Source organism: Mauremys reevesii, linkage group 2 (genome assembly GCF_016161935.1).
Source record: "Mauremys reevesii isolate NIE-2019 linkage group 2, ASM1616193v1, whole genome shotgun sequence".
Classification (NCBI taxonomy): domain Eukaryota; kingdom Metazoa; phylum Chordata; order Testudines; family Geoemydidae; genus Mauremys; species Mauremys reevesii.
The window spans coordinates 256,650,300-256,674,059 of NC_052624.1; the positions used below are offsets into that span (position 1 = coordinate 256,650,300).

At 43.8% G+C, this 23,760-nt stretch overlaps 1 protein-coding gene across 3 annotated transcripts in view; it reads right to left on the reverse strand.

Annotated features, from left to right (window-relative positions):
* The window catches only part of NUDCD1 (NudC domain containing 1), a 171,552-nt gene that overhangs the window by 144,255 nt on the left and 3,537 nt on the right, over positions 1–23,760 (reverse strand). For all 3 annotated transcript variants that reach the window (XM_039526150.1, XM_039526149.1, XM_039526151.1), the window contains exon 2: positions 9,304–9,458. In XM_039526150.1, coding sequence (XP_039382084.1) covers positions 9,304–9,458 — 155 coding nt within the window. The remainder of the gene's footprint in view (positions 1–9,303; positions 9,459–23,760) is intronic.

Sequence of the window (23,760 nt, forward strand, 5' to 3'; positions counted from 1 at the left end):
AGTTGCTTCTGTAAGGGGGACACCCAGGAAAACTAAGACAAATTAATGTTCTTTCTTTCATGTCACACCTCTGGTTAAAGTGTACTAAACCTCTGTGGGCAAACTCTCATTCAGAAGTAGTGTGACCTTAGTTCACTATAGCTGAAGGAGGATAAAGCTCTAATGAAAAACACTTACCTGTTCTTCTGTAAGGGTTGTTCTTGGAGATGCAGGTGCAGATTTGTATTCTACTCAGATGTGCGGCATCTAGTGTACCACCAGCCAGAGACACTTCCTTCCCCCCTCCTCCCCCACATAGCAGTATCCATTAGGGTGGCATGCATGCCCTACAACTCCTTGTAACACCTCCTGAGGCTATATAAGGGCAGTGCTTCCCCAGCACTTCTCAGTTCCTTCGCACCAAAGATGATGTTCAGTACTCCGAAGTAGGGACAGAGGGTGGGTCATGGAATACACATCTACATTCATATCTCAAAGAACAACAGTTACAGAACAAATAAGTAACTGTTTTTTCTTCAAACAGTTGCAGATGTGTATTTTCAAGTGAATCCCAAGCATTACAACTTGAAGGTGGATTAAGAGTCTAAACCAGGACTGCAATATTGCTATATCAGAGTTCACATCAGATCTGGAAGTGGCAGTAACAACATAATGTCAAGTGAAAGTATGCACTGAGGACCAAATAGCTGCCCTACAAAATGTCCAGTATAGGAATGCCTCTGAGGAAGACAACACAAGCAGTTTGAGCCCTCATGGAATGGACTGAGAAGCTTTGCAGAGGAGGGGTATTAGCTACTCCATAAGCAGTTATAATACTACAGGAAGTAATTCATCTAGAAATAGCCTGTGCTGATACTGTCTGGGCCTTCATATGATCACCACAGTAAAGAAATATTTCATGATAGGCCTAAAGGGCTTAATCCTGTCAAGATAAAAGGCTAGTGCCCTCCTGACACCTAAGGTATGTAGACTTTCCTCCTCTATACCAGGATCTGGTTTCAGAAAGAATAGTGTGAGATAAGTTGTTCCGTTCAAATAAAAAGCTTTTGTTAAAAACTTAGGGTGAGGATGCAGGGCTGCCTCGTCTTTCAAGAATATTTTATAAGAAGGACCTACCCTCAAAGCTTGTAGCCCAGACACTCTTCTGTCGAACATAATGACCATGAGGAAAGCAATCTTTTGACTTCGGTGAAACCAAGGGCTCAAACAGCAGATCCATAAAGTGCCACCAATACAGTGTTGAGGTCCCAAGGTGATAATGTTTTTAATAGATGGATAGAAGTGTGTGACTCCCTTGAGAAACCTAGGCATCGTAGGACTAGAGAATACCAAGCCCTCTTGTACTGAGAAATGGAGAGCAGAGATTGTAGCAAGGTGCACCCTTGGAGAACTCAAAAGGCCAGAGGATTTCAAGCATAAAAGGTGCGCTTTGTTCTGCTGGTTGTATCCCATGAGAAGTGGGCCAAACGGAGAACTTTTTTCACTTGGCCAGGTAAGTATACCATTGTTAATTGCCTTCTGGTGTTGAGTACAATCTCTTGAACCACAAAAGAACAAGCCCACTGCTCCCGATCTAGCCATTCACAAACCATGCTATGAAGTGGACTCTGCACAAATCTGGATGTAGCATTCGACTGTGTTGCTGCGAGTAGCAGCTCTGGAAGGGGGCAGAGGGAGAGGACACTGAACAGAGACTGACGAGGTCTGAAAAAACAGTACTGTCTTGGCCAGGCCAATCAGGATGAATCTGATATGGTCTCGCCTCAACTTGTGAACGACCTGTGGGATCTGATGGATTGGGGATAACGTACATTAGAACCTGGATTCAGTCCAAAATAAAGGTATTGGGAGGGTCACAGTTCAGGCTCACTCACCAAGAACAAAAGCAGTGACATTTCTTGTTTTATTCTGTAACAAACAGAAGAACTTTAGGGATGTTCCATGCGAAAAATGCACACAGCCCAAGAGACCACTTGTGGTTGTGAAAGAACCTCCTGCTAAGAAAGTCAGCTAGCCAGTGCTGGAAGCTGGTAACTGTGCAGCTATCAGAGTGATGTCTTCTGTGACGCAAAACTCCCAAAAGTTCATTGCCTCTTGGCAAAGCTTGTTGGAACAAACCCTCCCCCACCCCACCTGTTGAGATAATACGTTGTCACTGTATTGTTAGTCAGAATTTGGAGCGCTAAACCTGATACAAGGGAGGATGTCTTAATGAGCTCTATGATTTTTCCAGAGTTCGACGACACTAATATGTAAATTGGATTCTCATTCTGACCAGAACCCTTGCATTTGCAACTTCAAGTGTGCATCACAGCCTATTAGAGAGGCATCTGACATCGAGTGGGAGAAGGGCACACCAGCACTTATATTGTCCCAACTCATCCACCATTCTAGAAAGCTTTGAACAGCTGAGTGGCAGTCAGACTAATTTGTACAAATGGTGCTTGCTCGGACAATAGACTGACTTTAGACAAGTCTGAAGAGAGCACAAAGGCACAAGAGGCCATGTGGCCTAACAATCTCAGGCAAGACTGAGATGTGGTGGATTGGGGAAACCTGAAGGACATAAGTTTTGAAAGATCTAAAATCTTTTTTGGGAAAAAAGAAGGGGTCAATGTCATAAAACCTAACAAAGCCCCAAAGAACTCAAGTTTCTGAGTAGGGAATGATTGTTGACTTCTATCTGCACAGCACTATATGAAAATAGTTATCCGAAAGACGGAGGACAGCAAACCAGTCACTGCAATCTAAGGAAAGACGGATCAATGCTAGGGTAAGCCATGTGGAATCTCACTTGTTGATGGACCTGTTGAGAACATGAAGATCCAAAAAAGGTCTCAGTCCCCACTGGACTTCAGGATCAGGAAACAAAGGGAATAGTTTCCTCTATAAGCTCCCAGGACATGGAGAGCCCAAGCCTCTTGAAATGAGGCTCAAGACAGGTCCCTCAGAAGGGACAGCATAGGGAGGAGGGATGGAAAGGAATTATAGCAAATATCCCAGACCCACTTATCCAAAGTTATTGCCTTCCAAGCACTGAGAAAGTGAGACCATTTGTCCACGAACTGAGGGGGAAGATAGATCGCTGCTGGTTGCCCCGCTGTCCTTGAAGAGAATTCAAAAGAGTTGTTTTCCTACAGCAGGCAAGCATGATTGGGGTGAGCTGGTATTAGATGCCCTCCTTTTCTGAGGCCTCTGTCTCCTCCTAGAAGTGTCATTGTCTAGGAAGATAGAAGTGTTGCCTGAGGTATTGTTACAGCGGAGGCTTATACAAGCATTTCTGAGTGGCTTGGGGATAGATTCCCAAAGCATCACCTGAGAGTCTTCAAAGGAGTGCAGTACTCCCTCTGATTTGTCCAAAAATAAAAACTGTCCACCAAAAGACAGATACTCAGTGGATTGCTGAATATCAGCTGCTATCCTGCAATTAAATAACTAGGATGCCCTCCTCATTATGACTGCAGAGGTGATAGCCCTGGCGTAAGCATCTGTAAGAGGGCTGACTGGAGCAAGGTTTTCTCCACCTGGCCCTCCATCAAGAAGGCTCTGAACTCCTCTTTGGAGTCATCTGGCCACTTGTCTGTGAATTCCCAGAGCTGCAGCCATTCTCCTGCGCAATTCCTGGTAGGATCCGAAATCCTCTGGGACTGGAAAAGCTGAAACTTGGGACACTGTATCATTCAGAGAGGACAAGAACAAGATCACTTGAACCAAAGGAATCTTACATCCAATCAGTATGGGCATCTGCATCTGTGGGAACATAGAAGCACCCCAGAAGTCCCAGAGCGGACACTATGATATGCAACATGGCATTGGAGGCCAGTACATAGTGAGTCAGCATGGTCTATCCTTACTACAAGAATTGCTCCATGCTCAGTACTCATATTTAGCCTAGGTGTTGCACCAGGTGTTTTGATGATCTTCTCAATTTCTTTCATTGAGGTGGAAGACCCAGCATTTGATGTGCTGTCTGAATAATCAGTGGGCACTGGAGGTGCCCATCCTGGAGGGACTATGAGATAACCTGACTTGTCCACTATGCAATGGGGAAAGTTAACATTGGTACTGTGGAGGAAACTATGGTTGACATTGCAAAGACATCGTGGGAGGTAGCAAGCATTGCAGCAAGGCCCATACAGAGCATGGGTACAGAACCAATGCCAAGGGGCCAGACACATTCAGTTCCCACTCTGAGGGATCCACCAGTACAGAGGACACTGGTGGACACAGACAGAGCTGAAGGCAATCTGTCCCAAAGCTGAAGAGGATGAAGAGCCTGAAGTAGGCTGGTACCAGCCTGGTGCCAATGCTCAGACAGACAGACAGACAAAGCAAATCTGATGCTGCCATGTAAACTGGTATGATCAACTGCACCAAAAGTAATGGTGCTGCAATGGTATTCATAGGTACCCAGTCAACAACCGCCCTGCAGATGGTTTCAGAAATGATGCTATGGTGCCAGGATCCTCCTGCCTTGGTACAGCAGAGACAGGGGGTTGGCACCCAAGCTCTACCCTGGAAACCTGAGTCTTGCTGATACTGAGGTCCCGTTCTATATGAAGAGGACGACAAATCCCTCTCCAATCTCAGGCATCTCTGGACTGTTTTAGGAGTCCTCTGAACAATGGATATTCAGAGGCAATGCACAACCATTCCCCTTCTTGAAAGGGGAATCAGAGTCCGGGGGTCTATTCTGACAGAGGTAGAGAATGTCTGAGGACAATAGACCAAACAGTCTGAAGTCGTCCCAGTGTTGAGGCAGCCTCAGTGAAGATCTCCAGCAACCTGAGTTCTTTTAAGAAAAGAAGGACCTAACACTTTTCTTTAACATGGCCTTTGCCAAGGCACAATAAGCAGGAGGTCACAGCCCACGTGATGGGCAATGTTTGAAGCCCATGGAGTGCTGCTTAACCTACAGTGGTGAGCAGCACAAACTAACTATGAACTCTAAACAGAACATAATAAACTAATTACACTACACTAAAACCACTACAACTACTATCTGCTGCTAATTTACATTACTAAGGTCTGAGCCACAAACTATGATGCAGAAGAAAAGCCATGAGGAGAAAACCAACACAGGGAGTTCTGATTCAGGCTGCAGGTGGTAAGAAGGAACTGTAGGGAGAGCGGTCAGGGCAGTGCCAACCTCGTATACCTTTGAGAGGAGCCACAAGGCCTATAGGGCATGCATGCCGCCCCAACAGAGCCTGTTACAAGAAAAAACGTCTCCGGCTCTCTGTGCACTAGACAATCATACACCTGAGTGGAATACACATCTGCAACCACTCAAAGAAGAACTAAAATCAATTTACTTCTGAATAAGACCTGGTCTACACTACAGGTTACGTCGACCTTACTTCACACACTACAACGTTGCTCCTGCCGATTTAAGTCGTTCACTACGCCAATCTAATAACTCCACCTCCACAACAGACGTAGCTCTTCGGTCGATGTAGTTAGGGCGATACAGTATCTTTGTAGACACTGTATTACTTACTTTGCCTGTTGGCTGTCAACCCCTGGCAGTGGGGGCAGCCTCCAGCTACAAGCCCTGAGCATGGCTCACAGCTCAAGCTATTGGCCCGTGGCAGCTTTGAAGGCCTCCAACTGAAAGTCCCGCAAAGGGCTCACAGCACCCTACAATGCCCCACACAGTTAGTTGATCAAAATAGAATATGAATTTTACATAAAGTTCTTCTCAACCTCAACGCAAATTTCAACATATGATACTTGGATGCAAATGCAGAAGCACAATACTCTCAAGAGTTCCACTGAATGTCACTGAGAAACTGAGGCATCAGTCCTCCTTTCATTTAACCACCATGAGGCTGAATGTGAGAGTGGAAGAATTTTTACATTTCCACACTGTGCTTTTGGCTAAGATAACGTTACTTCTTCCTCAGCTAGGTTTAAATAGTGTTCTGAACACCATATTGCCGTTTAGAACAATTGCACATGATCATCTCTCATCTTTTTCCATTTTATGTTTGTTATCTGAAAAAGTGGCAAAGACTTCCTTGTACTCATCTCTATATTTGTGGATGGCATCTTCGATAAGCTAGTTATAATAGTTATTTACATCACATTTGCAGATGTATGTAAAGCACTTTGATCCTCAGACGAAAGTTGCTACAGAAGTAGATATCTTGTAGACCCTAGCCGAAGAGAAGGTATTTACCTGCTTTTTTAAAAATCTGATAAGTAATGAAAGAAGGACACAAGATCTATCCCCTTGGGAAACGAATCTGGACTTAGAATATATTTGTTCTTCATTTCACTTTTTACTTTGATAGATATTGCCACTTAAGTCAAGGGTGATACTATTTAACTACATGATATAAATGAGTATCACTGGCTGGAAACTATCTTGTATAGATATACATTTGATAGATATGAGTGGTGAAGCATGCTCATAGTGAGTGATCTTATTGAAGTTTCTGTATGAAAATTAATTTGTATACCTTTAAAAAGTTCTCTCTCCATCTCAAACAAAACAGTCATGAAACAAGTGATTTCTCTGCTTAGAATATGAGGATGTGACAAGTAATCACAGACTTTAATAGAACAAAAAAACTCATGGGAGGATATTAATGAGTCTTAGTGATATTTCCCTATTCGTTGCCAAGGGATTTCTGTAGACTGAATTGTACTATGAAAGAATATCCATATGATTTCAATTAACTGCATATGACAGATGCCAACTACTGTCTCTTATGAAGTGGGCAATTATGTTCTTGATTAAATGCTCAAAAAATTTATAGTTGGATAGAGTATTTCACTATTTTTAACAAACGAAAAAGTTAGACTTCAGTGTGATGGGATCCATAAAACCCTTCCTTTCTCAGCCCTATAATACAGTAAAACTACAAATAATTGGCCCTGTTGCAAACCCACTCTTCACAAATGCTTCCGTTGGACAGGTTTCTTTCTCCCTGACATTTCTGCTAGGAATACTGACTGTCCCCTGAGATTTGACAAAGTCCAAAACCCATAGATAAAATTTCTGTATCTCTAGGAGAGACTGTCAACTCCTTCTATAGCCCTACCTTATAAGGGGAAAGCAGCTTATAGAGTGTCACCCTTCTCAGAAAGCCCTACGATGGGGGTATTTCATGCCCAATAGCTTTGGGTAAACACTTTTAGCTCAAGAAAAAGAGGGGAGCCTCAACCCATCTACATACTAAAATGCTCCAGTTCCAAGTCCTAAATGGAATGAGCAACCTGGGTTCCCTTTTAACCTTGAACAGCCACCGTGGACCCACTTGATCTCTCAGTCGTTGTTTCCTTCATCCCACAGATTTGTTTTGCAGTCCAATCACTGAAATGGATTAGCATAGCCATGGAGACTCCATTCTCAATCTTAAAGGGTCAGATATTTCATTACTGCCACTAAGTGTAATTGTGGCTTAAATACATGACAGCAGGGTTAAACCAAGTTCTGTAGAGTTCAGAGATAACAGTATAAAACGACTGCATGGTCCTGAAACTATGCAGAAGATTGTGTATCTAAAAGTTAAGGTGACAAAACAATATGCAAATCGTCTAGGCCATTTGAAGGAAGATAGGTGAAATAGGGTAGTTGGATAATCTTTTGGTAAGACAGACTATCTCCTTCCTCATCCCCTTTGAGTCACCTGAGGATTCCCCTCCATTTTTATCTCTAACGATGCCACTCTTCAACCTCATCATTGCAGCCAACTTGCTTTCAATCAAGGTAAATTGGAAAGTATATGTAATCATCAAAACATCTACAAGATTATAATTAAGTGATTACAGATATCCCTTCCCATCTCCTAAAATCTTTAACGGTCTTCATTGCAAACCCAAACATAGCCTGGGAAAAATCCCACATTTCAATAAGGAGGCCACCACCAAAACACAGATATGAGAAAGGAACAGGAAAGTAATAGTAAACGACAAATTTGTATTTTATAGGCGTATAGTCTCTATAATCCTCAAGCAGTAACAATGTTCCACAATTCCACTGACACGTTATATAAATTCAGCACTGTTTTGAAAACAGAATTAGCTGCCCTGAGTCATTCACTACCAGAGAAAATCTTATGTGAATGAGCCATCAGCATTTTATTTTACCTCTGACCCTAAAATGTTAAATCAAGAAAATGCATGAGGCACCCCCGCTGTTTAAATTAACAACTAGATCCAATTATGAACAAAGCATTTATCTGACCAAAAGAAAATGTTTAAATCCATATTGACAAGTGAAAAGTGTGAGTCAATCACAAGTTTTCAGCCATGTTCTTACACACTACCTGGAAAGGTTGTCCGATAAAATATAAGCCTCAATTGTCAGAGATATAGACTTACTTCACATGGGATGGGCATGTCCGAAACTAAAAATATTAACTTTGTAAAATGCCATTTTAGTATCACCAGTAACATGTTCTCCTATTCCCCATGAATCCCAATGTCTGCTTATTACAATTATTGTTAAGTACAATACTAGACGTGTATCAGAAACATTGTGTCCAGGTAGTATTTTCCTTTGCACAATACAGAATTACCATGTAATGGAAATTGTTTAATCCAAATAAAACAGCCTCAAAATAGAGCACAGATTCTACTACTGGAGAATGCTGATATAAAACCACAGAACCACCATCTTTTATGGTTTAGTCTAACTCAGCGTTTTTCAAAGTTCAGGTCATGACCCAGTACTGGGTCATGGCATGTCAGGCACTGGGTCGCACTGGTCAGTGTCGCTGACTGGGACATTAAAAGTCCCATCAGTGTTGCTGCCCAGCTAAGGCAGGCTAGTCCCTACTTGTTTTGATACTGCACTGTGTCCCGGAAGTGGCCAGCAGTGGGTCCAGCTTCTAGGCAGGGGGGCCACAGGGCTTTGCGCGCTGCCCCCACCCCAAGCACTGGCTCTGCACTCCCACTGGCCAGGAACCGGCCAATGGGAAGTAGGTGAGCGGGCAATGCCTGCGAGCGAGAGTCTCGTGAAGCTGCTTGCGCGCCTCCGCGTAGGAGCCTGACCTGCTGCTGGCCGCTTCCGGTGCGCAGCATTGTCTGAGGTGCCAGGACAGGCGGGAAGGCTGCCTCTGCACCCTGGCTGTGCTGCTAACTGGGAGCCGCCGGAGGTAAGTCTGTGCCTCAACCCATGTTCCAATCCCCTGCCCCAGCCCTGAGCTCCACCCCCAACCTGGAACCCCTTACTACACTCCTCCTCCTAGGATTTTCCCCTCTTCAGTTTTTTTGTGCTTGCATACTATTCATTTTCTTTTCATTGGTCCCACCATACCTCTTTCATTTTTTTAAAATAAATGTTATTCTTACCAGAGTCACTGATAAATTCATAACCCTTCCAAGTTGATCAACATAGTAGATATTATCCTGGTACCAAGAATCAAGATGTAGGTAATTATACATGCCAAAGGCACGCATGTGGTCCAGGGTATACTGATCATCTCGAAGTTTCACTTCTGCTACAGCTGAAAAATAAAGCCAGAAAGACTATTTTAACAACTAAAAAATGCAGTTAATCATATTGCATTATTAGCCTTTTGAGCCTGTAGCTGGGTGGTGTGCCTTCCACATTTGTGCTGAAAGCTTAAGGATTTTAAAGTTTTTTGCATGCAGACTGGCTTAAAGAGACTGAGGCTGGGAGGAATTAGGTTTGTGTGATCACTGCTACCATCCATGCCTGGGCTCTACACTGTCCCTCTCCCACACATGCAACCTCTCAGAAGTGGTGTGCCAAGTCTTCGTTTATTTACTCTAATTTAAAGTTTTGCATGCCGGTAATACATTTTAACATTTTTAGAAGGTCTCTCTCTCTATAAGTCTATAAACTATTGTTGTATGTAAAGTAAACAAGTTTTTTTAAATGTTTAAGAAGCGTCATTTAAAATTAAATTAAAATGCAGATCTTATCAGTTCAGTGCAGTGGTTCTTAACCTGGGGCGCACGCACCCCCTGGGGCAGGGCCAGTGCAAAGATATTTTGAGCCCTAGGCGAAACTTCCACCTTGGGTCCCCCCGCCCCGCACTTGGGTTCATTGAGGGGCAAATCCCAACAAGCCTTTATAGACCCCAGATGCCAGCCGTGCCCAGGGGCTGCTCCCCAGACCAGGTTCCCCCCTCCCCACCCTCTGAACTCCCCTGGAGGGTGCACAGCCCCCCCACCCCACCCCGGTGGCCCCCGCCCCGAGTCCACTCACTGGCTTTGCTGGGCTTGGGCCACTGCAGCAGCTCGGCAGGGAGGAGTTGCCTTCTGGAGGCACCAGAGAGCCAGAGCATCCCACTTGCAGCAGCAGCGAGCCACAGCCATGGAGGTGCCAGCGCAGTGCAGGGGGGGCAGCAGCCCTGCAAAGGCCGCGGCACCGCTAGTGGGGAGCAGCCGTGCCCCCCTGCCCCTCCTGCCCAGGCTGCAGCCCTGCGCCCCAGGGGGCTCCTGCAGGCTGCAGTGGATGTATGCGGGCACCAGCCCCCATGCACCCCCCCCCAGCTCCCTCTCACCTAGGATTACCATAATCAAAAAAGAGGGGAGAGCCCTGCCCTAGCCCCGCCCCCATCCACTCCTCCCACTTCCCACCCCGACTGCCCCCGTCAGAACCCCCAACCTCACTCCCCGCTCCTTGTCCCCTGACTGCCCCATCCTGGGACCCCTACCCCTAACTGCCCCCAGAACCCCACCCCTACCTATGTCTCCCTGCTCCTTGCCCCCGACTGCCCTTCCTGAGACTCCCCCACCCTAACTGCCCCCCTAGGGCCCTACCCCCTACTTGTCCCCTGACCGCCCCAACCCTTATCCACCCCCCCGCCCCCAGACAGACCCCCGAGCCTCCCATGTCCTATCCAAACACTCCCCGCCCCCTGACAAGACCCCCAGAACTCCCAACCCATCCAATCCTCCCCCTGCTCCCTGACCGCCCCCGGGACTCCCCTTACCATGCCCATGCTGGTCAGACGCTGGCTCCACATTGAGGCAAAACTCTACGTGGAGTGCTGAGGCAGTGGGAGGGAGGGACCTGCGGGAGGGGCAGCAGCAGCTCACACTTCCAGGAGCTGCAGAACCTGAGCACGGTGAGGGGGAAGCTGGGGGGCACGCCTGCCCAGGCTGTGGCCTGCTGCCCGCCCCAGGGGGCTCCTGGAGCGGATACATGAGGGCGCTGGTTCCCATGTGCCCCCCGGCTCCCCGTGCTCAGGTTCTGCATCTCCCAGGAGTGTGAGCCGCCGCCCCTCCCGCAGCAGGCTCAGGGCCCTGTGCCCCAGCGGCTCACACTCCCAGGAGCCGCACAACCCGAGTGCGGTGAGGGGGGAGCTGGGGGGCACGCCTGCTGCCAGTCTGGAGTCCCGGCCACGAACCCCAATCAGCCTCCTGCCGGCTGAGTGAATGGAACCCCAGGCCACCAGGACGCTGAGCAGGGCTGGCGGCCAGGACCCTGGCCGGCAGCCGAGTGCCAGGCAAAAATCAGCTCGCATGCCACCTTTGGCATGCATGCTGTAGGTTGCCGACCCCTGATCAAGTGCATAAAGGTTTCTGACAGAAGTACACCACCACAGTAATGAAAGAAAAAAAATGTCTACCTCCATCACAATTGCAAAACCACAGCCAGCAGGGTTATTCCGCCTGGAAATTTGGACTTCATAATTCAGCCACGGGGTCAAATCACCAGCCACTAAAAGGCAGAAAACTCTGAACCAGAGTTGGCCACATTAGCCACCATGCCACTATTTGGTGGTATATGGTCTCAACACACTCACTGAAACTGAAGGAGTCTTGAGAACGTCCTTCTTGGCTAATAAATACCAAACTATTCACGGCTAATAGAAGTTACCAACACCTCCTTCAGGTAAGTAAATCCACCACTTGCCTTGAAAAATACAGTCATCCATCCAATCCTCAAAATAAATAAAATAAAAAGCCACGACAACTCAATCCTTAAGACCTCTCAGCATTTCCCCCCCTTCCCCCGGGTAGTTTAGCAGGTTCACTTCTCTGAATGAGGTGTTTTAATTTGCCCACGCCTACAAAATAATTGATAAAGTAGCAACAAGCAAGCACACACCACCACATGACATCGGGTTTCAGACCACAGCACAGTCTATACCTAGAAAGTTAGTGGAAAAAAATCCAGTCATATTCTTACATAAAACCTTTATAAAATGACTGCGTAAGCATGGCTTTTCATAGTTGTTGAAATTGTTAAGTTGCAAGTATCAACCCCACAGCAGCCCAAATCATGGGGCTTTGCAGAATTGTACAATGGATTTCAGCTTCTCTGCAGTGAATAAGAAGTTACTATCCCATTCCACAAGCTTTAAAAGGATTTCCTTAAAGTATCAAAAATGAAGAGAGGAAAAAAACGTACCAGTGATGATTGAATCAGTAAGCCTCTTTCTTATTTTTAGTTCATTTTAACTAAATATTTTACAATAGTTAGCACGTAAAGACAGCTATTGCAAAATGGAACTTTAGATGTGTTTGTGAAATGAAGCTTTATCAAAGAGATGTTATTGTGACCTAATGAGTTTTAAAAAATTGGATATGTTTAGTGAGGAAAAAAGACTGATAACAGTATTCAAATATGTTAAGGTTGGTTATAAGGAGGACAGTGATCAATAGTTTTCTATATGCACTGAAGATAGGACAAAAGATAATCAGCAGCAAGGGAAATGTAGTTTAGGAAAAACTTTCTAACTACAGTGGTAGTTAAGCACTGGAATAAGCTTCCAAGGGAGGTTGTGGAATCCAAGTCATTGGAGGTTTTCAAGAATCGGTTAGACAAACACCTGTCAGAGATGGTCTAGGTATACTTGGTTCTACCTAAGCACAGAGGGATGGACTGTATGACCTCTCAAGGATCCTTCCAGCCCTATATGATCCCCAAAATGAGAAGACCGGAGAACAGGGTGAATATATTGTAATTAATTAAAAAGATAGTCGAAGACAATTATTTCAGTGGAACCAAGTTGATAACATCTGCTCCATGTACTGATATATTAACAAAACTAATATTTTTTGGCTTAGTAGGAGTCACACACTGAAGCATTTAAAGGATTTTTACCTAGAAAGCAATAGGTATTGTCATACTTGGTAACAAGCTTTTCAAAACACAACAATAGGAGCTGCGGGTCCAAGTGCTCAGGGCGGGGCAGCACACAAATCTTGCGAAGCCACCTAGCCCTGCCTCTGCCTAGGAGCAGCAGGGACATGTTGCCGCTTCCAGGGAGCCACGTGGAGCCAGGTAGGGAGCCTGCCAGCCCCACACGAACCGGACTATAAACCAGACTTTTAATTAAGATAAAAAATGCCGGTTTATAGAGCTTTCTGGTTGGTAAAGTACCGAATAATAATACAAAAGAAATTTCATCCTTGAAAAAAAGTGTATTATTCTCTTGATAAAATATTAGTGTTTCCAGAACACTTTAAATTCCAGAAACATATAAATCAATTTATAAAGAACAGTTTAGGTATTAAAATGAAACAAAATAACCATGCCAGAAAAGATCCAGCTATTTAAATGGTCAAGTTTTACATTCTTGGGAAATACTGTTTACAAAGAGCTTCAAAATGGGCACTCAGGGAAGTGGCAAGGGAAGTTTGAAGAATACATGTGAATTGAATGAGGAGGTAGATCTTAACAGTGATTCATTTTAATTCATATTAATGCACTAACTGGTTAGTAGTAAACTATTTCTGTGTCCCTTTTATTGAACATACACTCAGCTACGAAAGAAATTATATATGAAATTAAACAATATTTCAGTCCTATTGTGTAAGTTTACTGTAGGAACTTTACACTTCTCAAGCACTAAGGGGGTTGGAAAACCGCCTCCGGATTTAGAGCGGCTGAAGTGGTTCCCACCCCCCCACACTTCCGGTCAGGAGACACACAGATTAAGCGCTGACCAGGTGTTTACTACTGGAGTACGCAGTGCATAGAGCACCAATCAGGGGAGGGGGCGAGAAGTTGGCTTGAGTTAGTACATGCGCATAATAGAATGATTTATGTAACCATTATAATAAAAGAACGTGGAAAACCCCCGCTGGGGGCGCTCCACTGGAACAGACTGACGGACTTGGCTTTATTCATTGCAACAGTTTACCAGGGAATGGATTTACAATAAATATGTCCTAATCAACTTCTATAACGTAGCTTGTTTATGCTAATTTGATAGGCTCCTCCACAAATTACATTTATTTTCCATAGATTAGATACCAATACCATTTTTGTAAGTATAATTGAACAATAAAGCAAGATAAAATGTGAAGCTTTTCCCTTCAGACTTACTGCCAGAACACAAAGGACTAGTAGGAAAGCTGCAGTAACCCATAGAGATGTAATTATTAATTCACTTCAGTGCATTGCTTAAAAAGCATGGTAATTCACATGCTGCTTGTGCACAGTTCCCCAGCACTTAAAACTTATTCTAAATCAAGTTTCATCAAACTTATCAAATGCACTTATCCTGCTGAGGACCCATTGCAAGTATGAAGTTTCATATTAAATATGAGGAAAATACCATCCTTTGTAATATAAGCACCTTTGTAATAGAATATCAGGGTTGGAAGGGACCTCAGGAGGTCATCTAGTCCAACTCCTTCTCAAAGCAGGACCGATCCCCAACTAATTCATCCCAGCCAGGTCTTTGTCAAGCCTGACCTTAAAAACCTCTAAGGAAGGAGATTCCACCACATCCCTAGGTAACCCTACAAGCAACATGTGGTTGGCTGCTTCACTCACACACAGAGCCCAATTTTATTTCTGAGGGATGGGCAGGATGGAAGAAAGGCACATTGGATTAGCAATTGTGCAACATGTTAGCACCTAGATAGGGGAATATGAACAACAAGATAAATACCACTCATATTTTGCTTCTGTTAGTCTATCTTGAAAAGGGAGTCTCTGCATAGGACTGCTCCTTGGGGGAGGGGACCATATTTTTTAAACACAGTGAGGGCCTGATCCTCGTTGGACCTTCTGGGCACTACTGTGATACAAATATTAAGCTACTACTTATACTGCTGGATCTCTCTATGGCATTTGATCATGTTGGCCATCAATACTCCTGTCATGTCTCAGCGACAAAGTAGGGATGAACAAAACAGTCAGATGGCTCTATTCCTTCCTTTCAGACTGAATCCACAGGGTTGAAGGCCGCTATTCTTTCACATCTAGAACCTTCACTTGTGGAGTTCTACGAGGCTCAATCCTCCCCTTCTACTCAATTCAACACCTACATGAAGCTGAAGGGGGAGATTTTGAAATAGCATAAGCAGAAATGCCAGCAGTACATAGACAACACCCAGCTCTACATTTTGCTAGCATCAAATGCTAACAGCATTAACTCCTACTATCTTGATGCTTAAGAGCCATCAGCACTCAGATGAGGCTTAGAAGGATTAGATTTTTATCGATAAATTATCAGTACATGTCAAGTTTACCACACACAAACCAACAAAAAAATATTTCCATTGATAATAAAAATTTAGAGCTATGCATTGGAAGAAAAATGATTCTTGAAAACAGACTGAAGGATATTTACTTTGTATACTTTCACATGATGTTGACAATTTGTGCTTTAACTTTTTGAAACTCAGCATTTACTGTCAGTAAGTTGTCTGACCTCCCCCCATAACATCCCGCATCTGTGAAAATTTAAACAGAAAATTGAAAAACAATGCTTAAAACCCATAATATTGCACAACTGAAAAATTAAAATCAACCAAAATAGAAAAAAATGCTTAAAAACAAATATCCATCAAAACTATACAAAAAAATTAATTCTGCCAACCCTATCAATAGAGGACTAAAACTAAACTGCTACAAGATAGAGGTTGCATGATGGATGAAAAAGAATTGCAACGAATTCCATATATATATATATATGGAATTCCTCCATCATAGTAATTTGCCATTCAGTCATCATGGGTCTTTTGGGACTCCTTGTTACTTTTACATACCAATAGTCAAATTAGACAAATAGTCACAGCTGCTAAAAACTCTAAGACACAACTGGCCAGAAGTCTGTGCTTCATACTACAAGATTTTGATACGGCCACAGCAGTTCACTCATTCACAATTTGATTACTGCAATGCAACATGCCTAAGAATGAAGCCACCAATTCTGATAAAGGTCCACTTGGCTCTAAATTCAGCAATCTGCCTGTTCATCAACAGTGTGCGCTATGAACATCCTGCTCTCTGCACTGGTTCCCTCTAGAACAACATCATTAAATTAAAGATTTTAGTCTCAACATTCAAAGCACTCCATGGAACACCTCTCCCCCCTCCCTCTCCCTTATTGTCCATTTATGCAACTACAACTTCTGTGAAGCTATGTTATATCAACGAGGGTGAGCCTTATGAGAATGGGAGATAGAGCTCTTGCAGCATACAAAAAGATAATATATTGATCTGGAATGACCAGTTACTCAAGATACTGGATGGTTTGGATGTGTGCTTCAGTGAATGGACTAATTTGTTTTATTTCCCTCCTGAAATAATTTCAGAAAGCACTGAACATCTGAAACTACTTTTATATAAATCAATTAATGGGATCCAGGTATTGTATGAAATTGAGATGTTATTAAACAGGTCCCAAATGTGGGAATTAAGGTCTCATGTTGTACTTTCTTTTAAATGTCTAAATTAATGTTTATATTAAATAACTGAAATAAGATTATGGAAAACTACTCCTGGGGGAATACTGCACCACTGCGCACATGCAGAATTCATGTCCCCTGAAGATTTTTTTTCCTCCATAGAAAATACTTTCTGCCAAAGAAGCACTGCAGTTATGCCTTTCACCTGCCAGGGGCTGCTGTGGCACCAGAACTGAGGGCAGCCCACTCACTGACCAGCAGCTGATAAGGAGGAGGAGAGTCTGCATTCCTCACGGCATCCTGATTGCAGGGCCAGGTGAGGAGGCATGGGATATGGACAGAGCATGGCACATGAGGCTGCTGGGAGTCACAGACGGGGGTTCAGAAGGGCTAGTGGGGGGGACAGACTGGGGCAGGGGCTCAGTGGGAGTGCAGGTACACATGGGGACAAGGCAGATGTGCCTGACTGAATGGGAGAGGCTAAGGGTCAGGCCAGGGACTGCATCAGGGAGGTCAACTCCCTAACAATGCCCTCTCCCGCACCCAAAAAAAAGGAAAAAAAAAAAAGAAAGAAAACCTTGTTCCATACTTCTCCCCACCCATACTCAGCAACACTCCAGGTTCACTCCCAGGCTCCTTCCCAGCAATTACTTCCCTCTCCCTCAGCTTTTCTATTAACTCTGACTCTCCCAAGCATTTGCACTGCTTCTGAGCGGTGCAGGAAATACATTTCTGTATTGTAGTTTAAATGAATTATTACTCATAGCTCTGTATTAATATGCCTAATAAGGATCTATTTGTCAAAAAACCTTTGCTGTATCGTTTTTGTTGTCTGTATTGTTACAGACATACTTGCTGACAGGTATTTTGAAATAAATTACCAAAATAATTGAAACTGGCATGATTATATGGTGTTATTTTGACAAATATGCAAAATTTTGCAGAATTTTTAATTTTTGGTACAGAATTCCCCCAGACGTAGTAATAAGTGTCCTTCAGGTTATACCAAAAAGTTTTGCTTAAAGTCTTCAGCCCTAAGTAAATAAAATGAAGCAGGTTCTACAAATAAAAGAAGCCTGTGCACAAGTGCCATCTGCTGTCATTTTACCAAATGCTTAGGTAGTATTTATAGGAGAAGGGCCTAAACAATGAGGAAGTTTAGCCCTTTCTTTCTACAGTGCTCAAGGCTCAAGTTTTCTTGGCTGTCCTAAGAGATGAACAGGAAAGCAAGAGAACTGAAGGCAAAAAATAAAAGGGAGCCAAGAGAGTAAAGGAGGTAAATCTGGAACAGAGGGTTAGACTAAAAGGAAAATGATTGAGAATTTAAACCAGATCAGTCAGAAAAGAAATGTTTCTACAGAAAAATAATTCTGAAGAACAGGAATGCTTCAGGAAACACAGCCTTTGACCCACTGGTTCAAATCCAGCCAGGAAAAAAACAAAACAAAACAAAAAAATGAATAGTTTTTGTAAAACCTGGGATTTTTTCAGTAAAACAAAATTGGTTTAAACTGAAAGCAAAGGGGCTTAAATATGGGAAAGTTCCTCCAGGACACTCAAACCAGCTTCTTCATCAGCACTAAGTACTGTAGTGTGTTTTTGTTTGCCTTTTAAGAAGAGTATCAAGAACTTTCAGAAGGAACCAGGCCTCCTTACCACCTTTGAAAGTTTTGGTATTTGTTTTTGTTTTGTTTAATTGATACTATTTTTCTTTATTGATAGGACATTGTCCCACAAGTGATTTTTTAAAAATGAAATCTGATAAAGGTCTGTAATCATAAGCCTTGTCCAATGAACCAGCAGCAGCAGCAATGTAACTGTCTCATGGGCTTTTCTAGATTTTTATTGTCTTCAATACATTCTAGGTTGAGAAAACTACTAGTAAACATTTTAAAAACTGTTTATTAAATCTGCCTTCAATTTGGACAAGTGCTTAACATGCTCCCATATACTGCTATTCTTTGCTTTGCAATGCCACCCTGTGGATGAAACCTGGTACTTCATGTATACTTATTGAAATACTGCACTGGAAAAAAGATCATTAACTCTCTGCAGGTGTCAATCTGCGTAGCTCTCATTTGTTGTCCAAATATATCAGTTGTGTCCTGGTTCTGTGGCCCCTCCTTCAGTTGAGGGAGTTTGAGGCCTTAGAGTTTCAGGCGGGCCTAGGACCACCCTCCCAAGATCCAAGTAGGCTACAAAGTCCCTATTTATTGACCATAGGTATTTTCCTAGATAATTATTTTTGTTTTAAAACCTGCTTTTAGAAATTAAGCAGAAATGTTAAATTAATAACTGTACTACTGGATTGTGGCAGCATGGAAAGAATGGATAGTAAGGATTAAATCACTGCAATGAGCATGCCATTAAGGAAAGCAGGCTTTTGTATTCCTTTATTCATACACCACATACAAAACAGCTGGGGTGAAAAAAAAAGGTCATCTGAAAAATACATACTGATTGGTGAAGTATTTTTTACTGGATTCAGTTACTAAAAAAAGATATTAAACGAGATCTATTGTGCACTGCACTCACAAAACAGACTAAATAATACAGCAGATATTAATTTACAAGAGAAAGAAAACATGTTAAGGGTTAATTCACAAATAATTTATGTCTATTGCAAGAACAATTTACATTAAATATATGTAAACCAATGGAATTATGAAGTAGAAAAAAAAACTTGTCACAAAAGATATTCCAGAAGAAAATACTTACTGACAAGAAATTAAGTGACACAAAAGACAGAAAAATACACCTCTGCCCAGGGCCAGCTCTACAGTTTTTGCCGCCCCAAGCAGCGCACCAAATTGCCGCCGTGGTCGGCGGGGGCAGTCCGTGTGCCCTTAGGGCGGCAGGTGCGTTTCTGCGGCAGCGGCAATTCGGCGGCAGCTTCTATGTTTAGCTGAAGCCACCCCGGACAGCTAAACATAGAAGCTGCTGCTTCTGAATTGCCGCCACCGTGGAAACGCGCGTGCCGCCTTAAGGGCACGCGGACTGCCCCCCCACTCCGCCCGCCGCTGCAATTCGGCATGTTGCTTGGGGGCAAAACAATAGGGACTGCCGCCCCTTGCAGAATCCCGCCCCAAGCACCAGCTTGGAATGCTGGTGCCTGGAGCTGGCCCTGCCTCTGTCTGAGGTTCAACCCAGTTCTATGAGTCTAGGTGTAGAGCCCTGCCTATTCATTGACATTGATTCTCTGTTTCCCTATCAGTCTCTCTCTTATACCTCTTCTTCAGAGCAATAATGAAAGGTTAAGAACTTGAACTGGAGCTAGATGTTTTCTGGGGACCGGTCAGTGCCTCTGAACCCTGTAACAGGAACACCAATTTCATTAAACTGGACTGTGTTATTGTGCAGTTTTGTTGTTGCCTACCACACAATGACACTTGGCAGAGGCATCTTCAAAACAAAATGTTTTTAAAGTTGAAATTCAGAATGAAGGAAAGAGTAATTTGCACAGTAAAGAAAGAACATGTCATGAAAAAACTTAATTTCTAAATCTTTTACAAATGAAACACTTTTCACCAAAGTTAAAGAATGTTTATAATATGTGCATACATGGTTATAATATACAAAAACATTCACAATCAAAAAGAATTTTTTAAAAAGTTATAAACATACATTTAATGAATAACCATATTATTTAATAACACTTAAATTATTTCCCAACTTCACTGATTTATTTTAAAGAGTTGACATCCTTTTATTTTCTAGGCTGGAGCTGTAACAGCAGATGGGAAGATTTCTTTACATTTGAGAGCAGTCATTACCTTAGGCTCTCCAACATACAAACTTCCTTAAATATTTTTTACTCTTGGGGGAATTCTGTGCCCCTATGGATGCACAGCATTCATGTCCCCTGCAGATTTCTTTGCTTCCATGCAGGAAAATGACTTTGACAGGGAAGCCACAAGAGCAGTCATGCAACTCTCCCCAGCAGTATGTTTTGAGTGCCCAGAGCAGCTGACAGAGGTAAATCACTGTGGGGCAGGACTGGGGAAAACCTGGCTGGTTGTACCCACCCTGTGCCAGGCTCAGCTGCTGGCTGGACTGGAGAGGACAGGACTGCCTCTTCTCCTGCACGGCATCTGGGGCCAGGTCAGACCCACCCACAGATTTCTCCCCAGGCTGCAGGAAGTTCTGCAAACTCTCCCCCACCCCGCTTCTTGTGCCCATCACTCCTAAGCTGCAGGGGGTGGGATCACTGTATAGGGAGCTGCTCCCCCATCCACCTAACTACATGCATCCAGAGCCTCCTGCCAAGCCTCACTTCCCTGCACCTGGACCACCCCGACAAGACACCTGCACCCAGATCTCCACCCCACTGAGCCCCACTCCCCCAGCATCTGGGGCCCTCACACACCCAGACCCCCCTGCTGAGCTCTATCCCCGCCACACCCAGACCCTCCTATCCCCTGCTGAGCCTCAATCACCTTTACCTGGACCCCCCTGCAGAGTCCCATTACCATTGCACCCAGAATCCCCCCCAATAAGCTCCTGTGTATCCAGATTCCCCCTGCACCCCCCACTGAGCTGCCTGCATCCAGATTGCCCCACAAAGAACCCTCTCAGCTGGATCCCCTCACAGTAAGCCCCTCCATACTTGGAGTCTGCCAGGCAGAGCCTGACTGCCCACACCTAGTGCACCTGGCATAGAGGGACAGGGCCCTTGGGATATTTCTGGGGCAGGCCCAGTACTTGCACCATGTCAGGGTTGGGTGCAGCCTCACCAGTAAGTCTGTGTCCTTGCGGGGAGCTGCAGAGTTGTCTCCCACCTCTGTGCAGCCAGTGGCCTGTGCTCCCTAGTGCCATGCTGGAGCCTCCACATTTATTTGACAAATTAAATTTGCAGAATTTTAAAATATTGTGTGCATAGTTTTTAGGGTTTTGGCACAGAATGCCCTCAGGAGTAATTTTTCAGAGATGATACCAGTTGGATCATCAAGAAAATGTCAAAAGCATGTTTTTAATTAGGTGACACTTCATCCATGTTCAGACATTTCTGGAGGAAAAAAAAGTCTGTCATTATGTTTACCTCCATTTATTTATACTTAAAAAAAATATTAGCAACTATTTTTTAATGTGCAAATTATACAGTCAAAATGAAATGTATTTTCTTTTGCACCCATATTGGACACAGGATCATCATATTTAAGTCAGCTTGTGGACACTTTTGTTTAGGCTGATATTTTCATGCTGGGAATCTGCTCAGGCTGCTGCCCCCCCCCCCTTTTTTTTTTAAATTTCAGCCAAAATGATTCAGCCATGTCGGAGAGGGAGACTAGGAAAAATACATTATTGTACACATTAAAACATTCTGGAGACCTTTTCTGAACAGTTCTAGTGCCCCTATGCTTTGGAGCAAGGATTTAAAATTTGGCAGTGGGTGGGACTTTTGCATTATAGAAGTGCTTTTTGCAGACCCTGTGAAAATCCACCTACATTTGGTTAAGTTAAAAGCCTTTGTAAAAATCAGTTTACACATGCTCAGGAAAGATTTCTTATATTTTAGCAATTCAATTCACTAAAGATCCCATCCACACTGACCATGCTCCAGTCTGAGGCTGGGCACCTGAATGGAGAGCAGGGAGCCTGTCTCTTCTATATTCTTAATGCCCCCTTGCTGAGCTCAATCAAAGTGGAGAAAGGAGCTGCCTGATTCGAATGCAGAGGGAACAAGAGAGGAACCTGACTTGTGGATAGGACTGGGGTGTGGCAGGGAGGGGGAGAAGGAAACCAGCACTGGATCACTGACATGAAACCAGGTGTGGAGACTGGAACTGGAAGCTGAAGGTGGGAATGAGGGATTGGACTGAGGAGTTGGGAGACTGTGAACCAGTAAAGTGGAAGGAGGGAAGACCGAGATCAGATGAAGAGCCATGGGCAGGGATTGGGAGTAGGATGAGAAACCCAAGGAGAGGAGGAGACTGGGACTAGCTAGGGAAAGAGAATGGAACTGAAATGAGGAGCCTGAGGTGGGGGAGACACAGAACTAGGACAGAACAATCTGTGCCGACTGGAATACACTTCCTTCCAGAGCCTGGAATGGAATCCAAGATTTGAGTCTCACCATTCCTCTGCTGACAGAAAAATATCTGTGAAACTAACTGGCCAAGTGTCCCATCCCACCTCTAGTGCTGGTCCACACAGAGAATGACAACCTACTAATGCTATTAGTTACTCCATTAGCAGAAGTCTATGCAGTGGACCTGAAGGTTCCAACCCCATTGATGAACCATGTGAGTGTCAACATAATGTGATGGAATTTGTCCTTTCAGTTTACTTTTTTTAACTAGCTTGCAATTTACACACAACAAATGTTAATACCGTATTTTCCAGCGTATAGGGCGTGTATAAGCGACTTCCGATTGTTGTGACTGTCATAAACAGATAGTTAAGGGTTAAGGTCTCTTTTACCTGTAAAGGGTTAACATGCAGTACCTGATGACCACCTGACCAGAGGACCAATCAGAGATGAGATAATTTCAAATCTCTGTGGAGGGAAGCTTTGTCTGTGTTCTTTGTTTTGCTCAGAGCTCTTTTTGAATCTAAGAGAGACAGTCATGTCTTCAAGTTCTCCTGGAGTAGTTTCTACTATTTAATAGTGAGTATTAATTAGAAAGGCGGATTAGTCTTATGATTTGATTTCTATATTTGCAATTGTGTGTTTGCTAAAGGAAATGCTTTATTCCTGTTTGCTGATACTTTGCTTTGACTGAGAAAGGGGAGGGGAATTCTCTCCAGAGATTGATAAGTTTAGACCCTATGAGTTTGCATCCTGGGCTAATACAGAGATTCTGTATTTTCTTTTGTTCTCTTAATAAATTCTTTTCTTTTCTTTGGACTTGGTTAATTCCTTCTCTTGGGAAATTCAGGGGAAGGGGAGGGGAAGTGGGCTGCTTCCTGTGTGTAGAGATTCAAGGAGTTTGAATCCAGGTATCTCTCTTTGGAGCAGGCTGGAGAGAGGGAAGAGAGGTGGGGGGAAGGCTGTTTCTCCTCTGTGAATTCAAGGGGTTTGAATCTGTGTTCCCAGGAGTGTCTTTGAAGGAGACAGGGGAACAGTGTGTCAGATTCACTTTAATCTGACTGGTGGCAGCGAGAAGGAATCTACCCTAAGGGTTAGGGTGGGGAAGAATACCAAGGGTCCCCATCTTTGAACCCACAAGCTCTAAGTGGGGG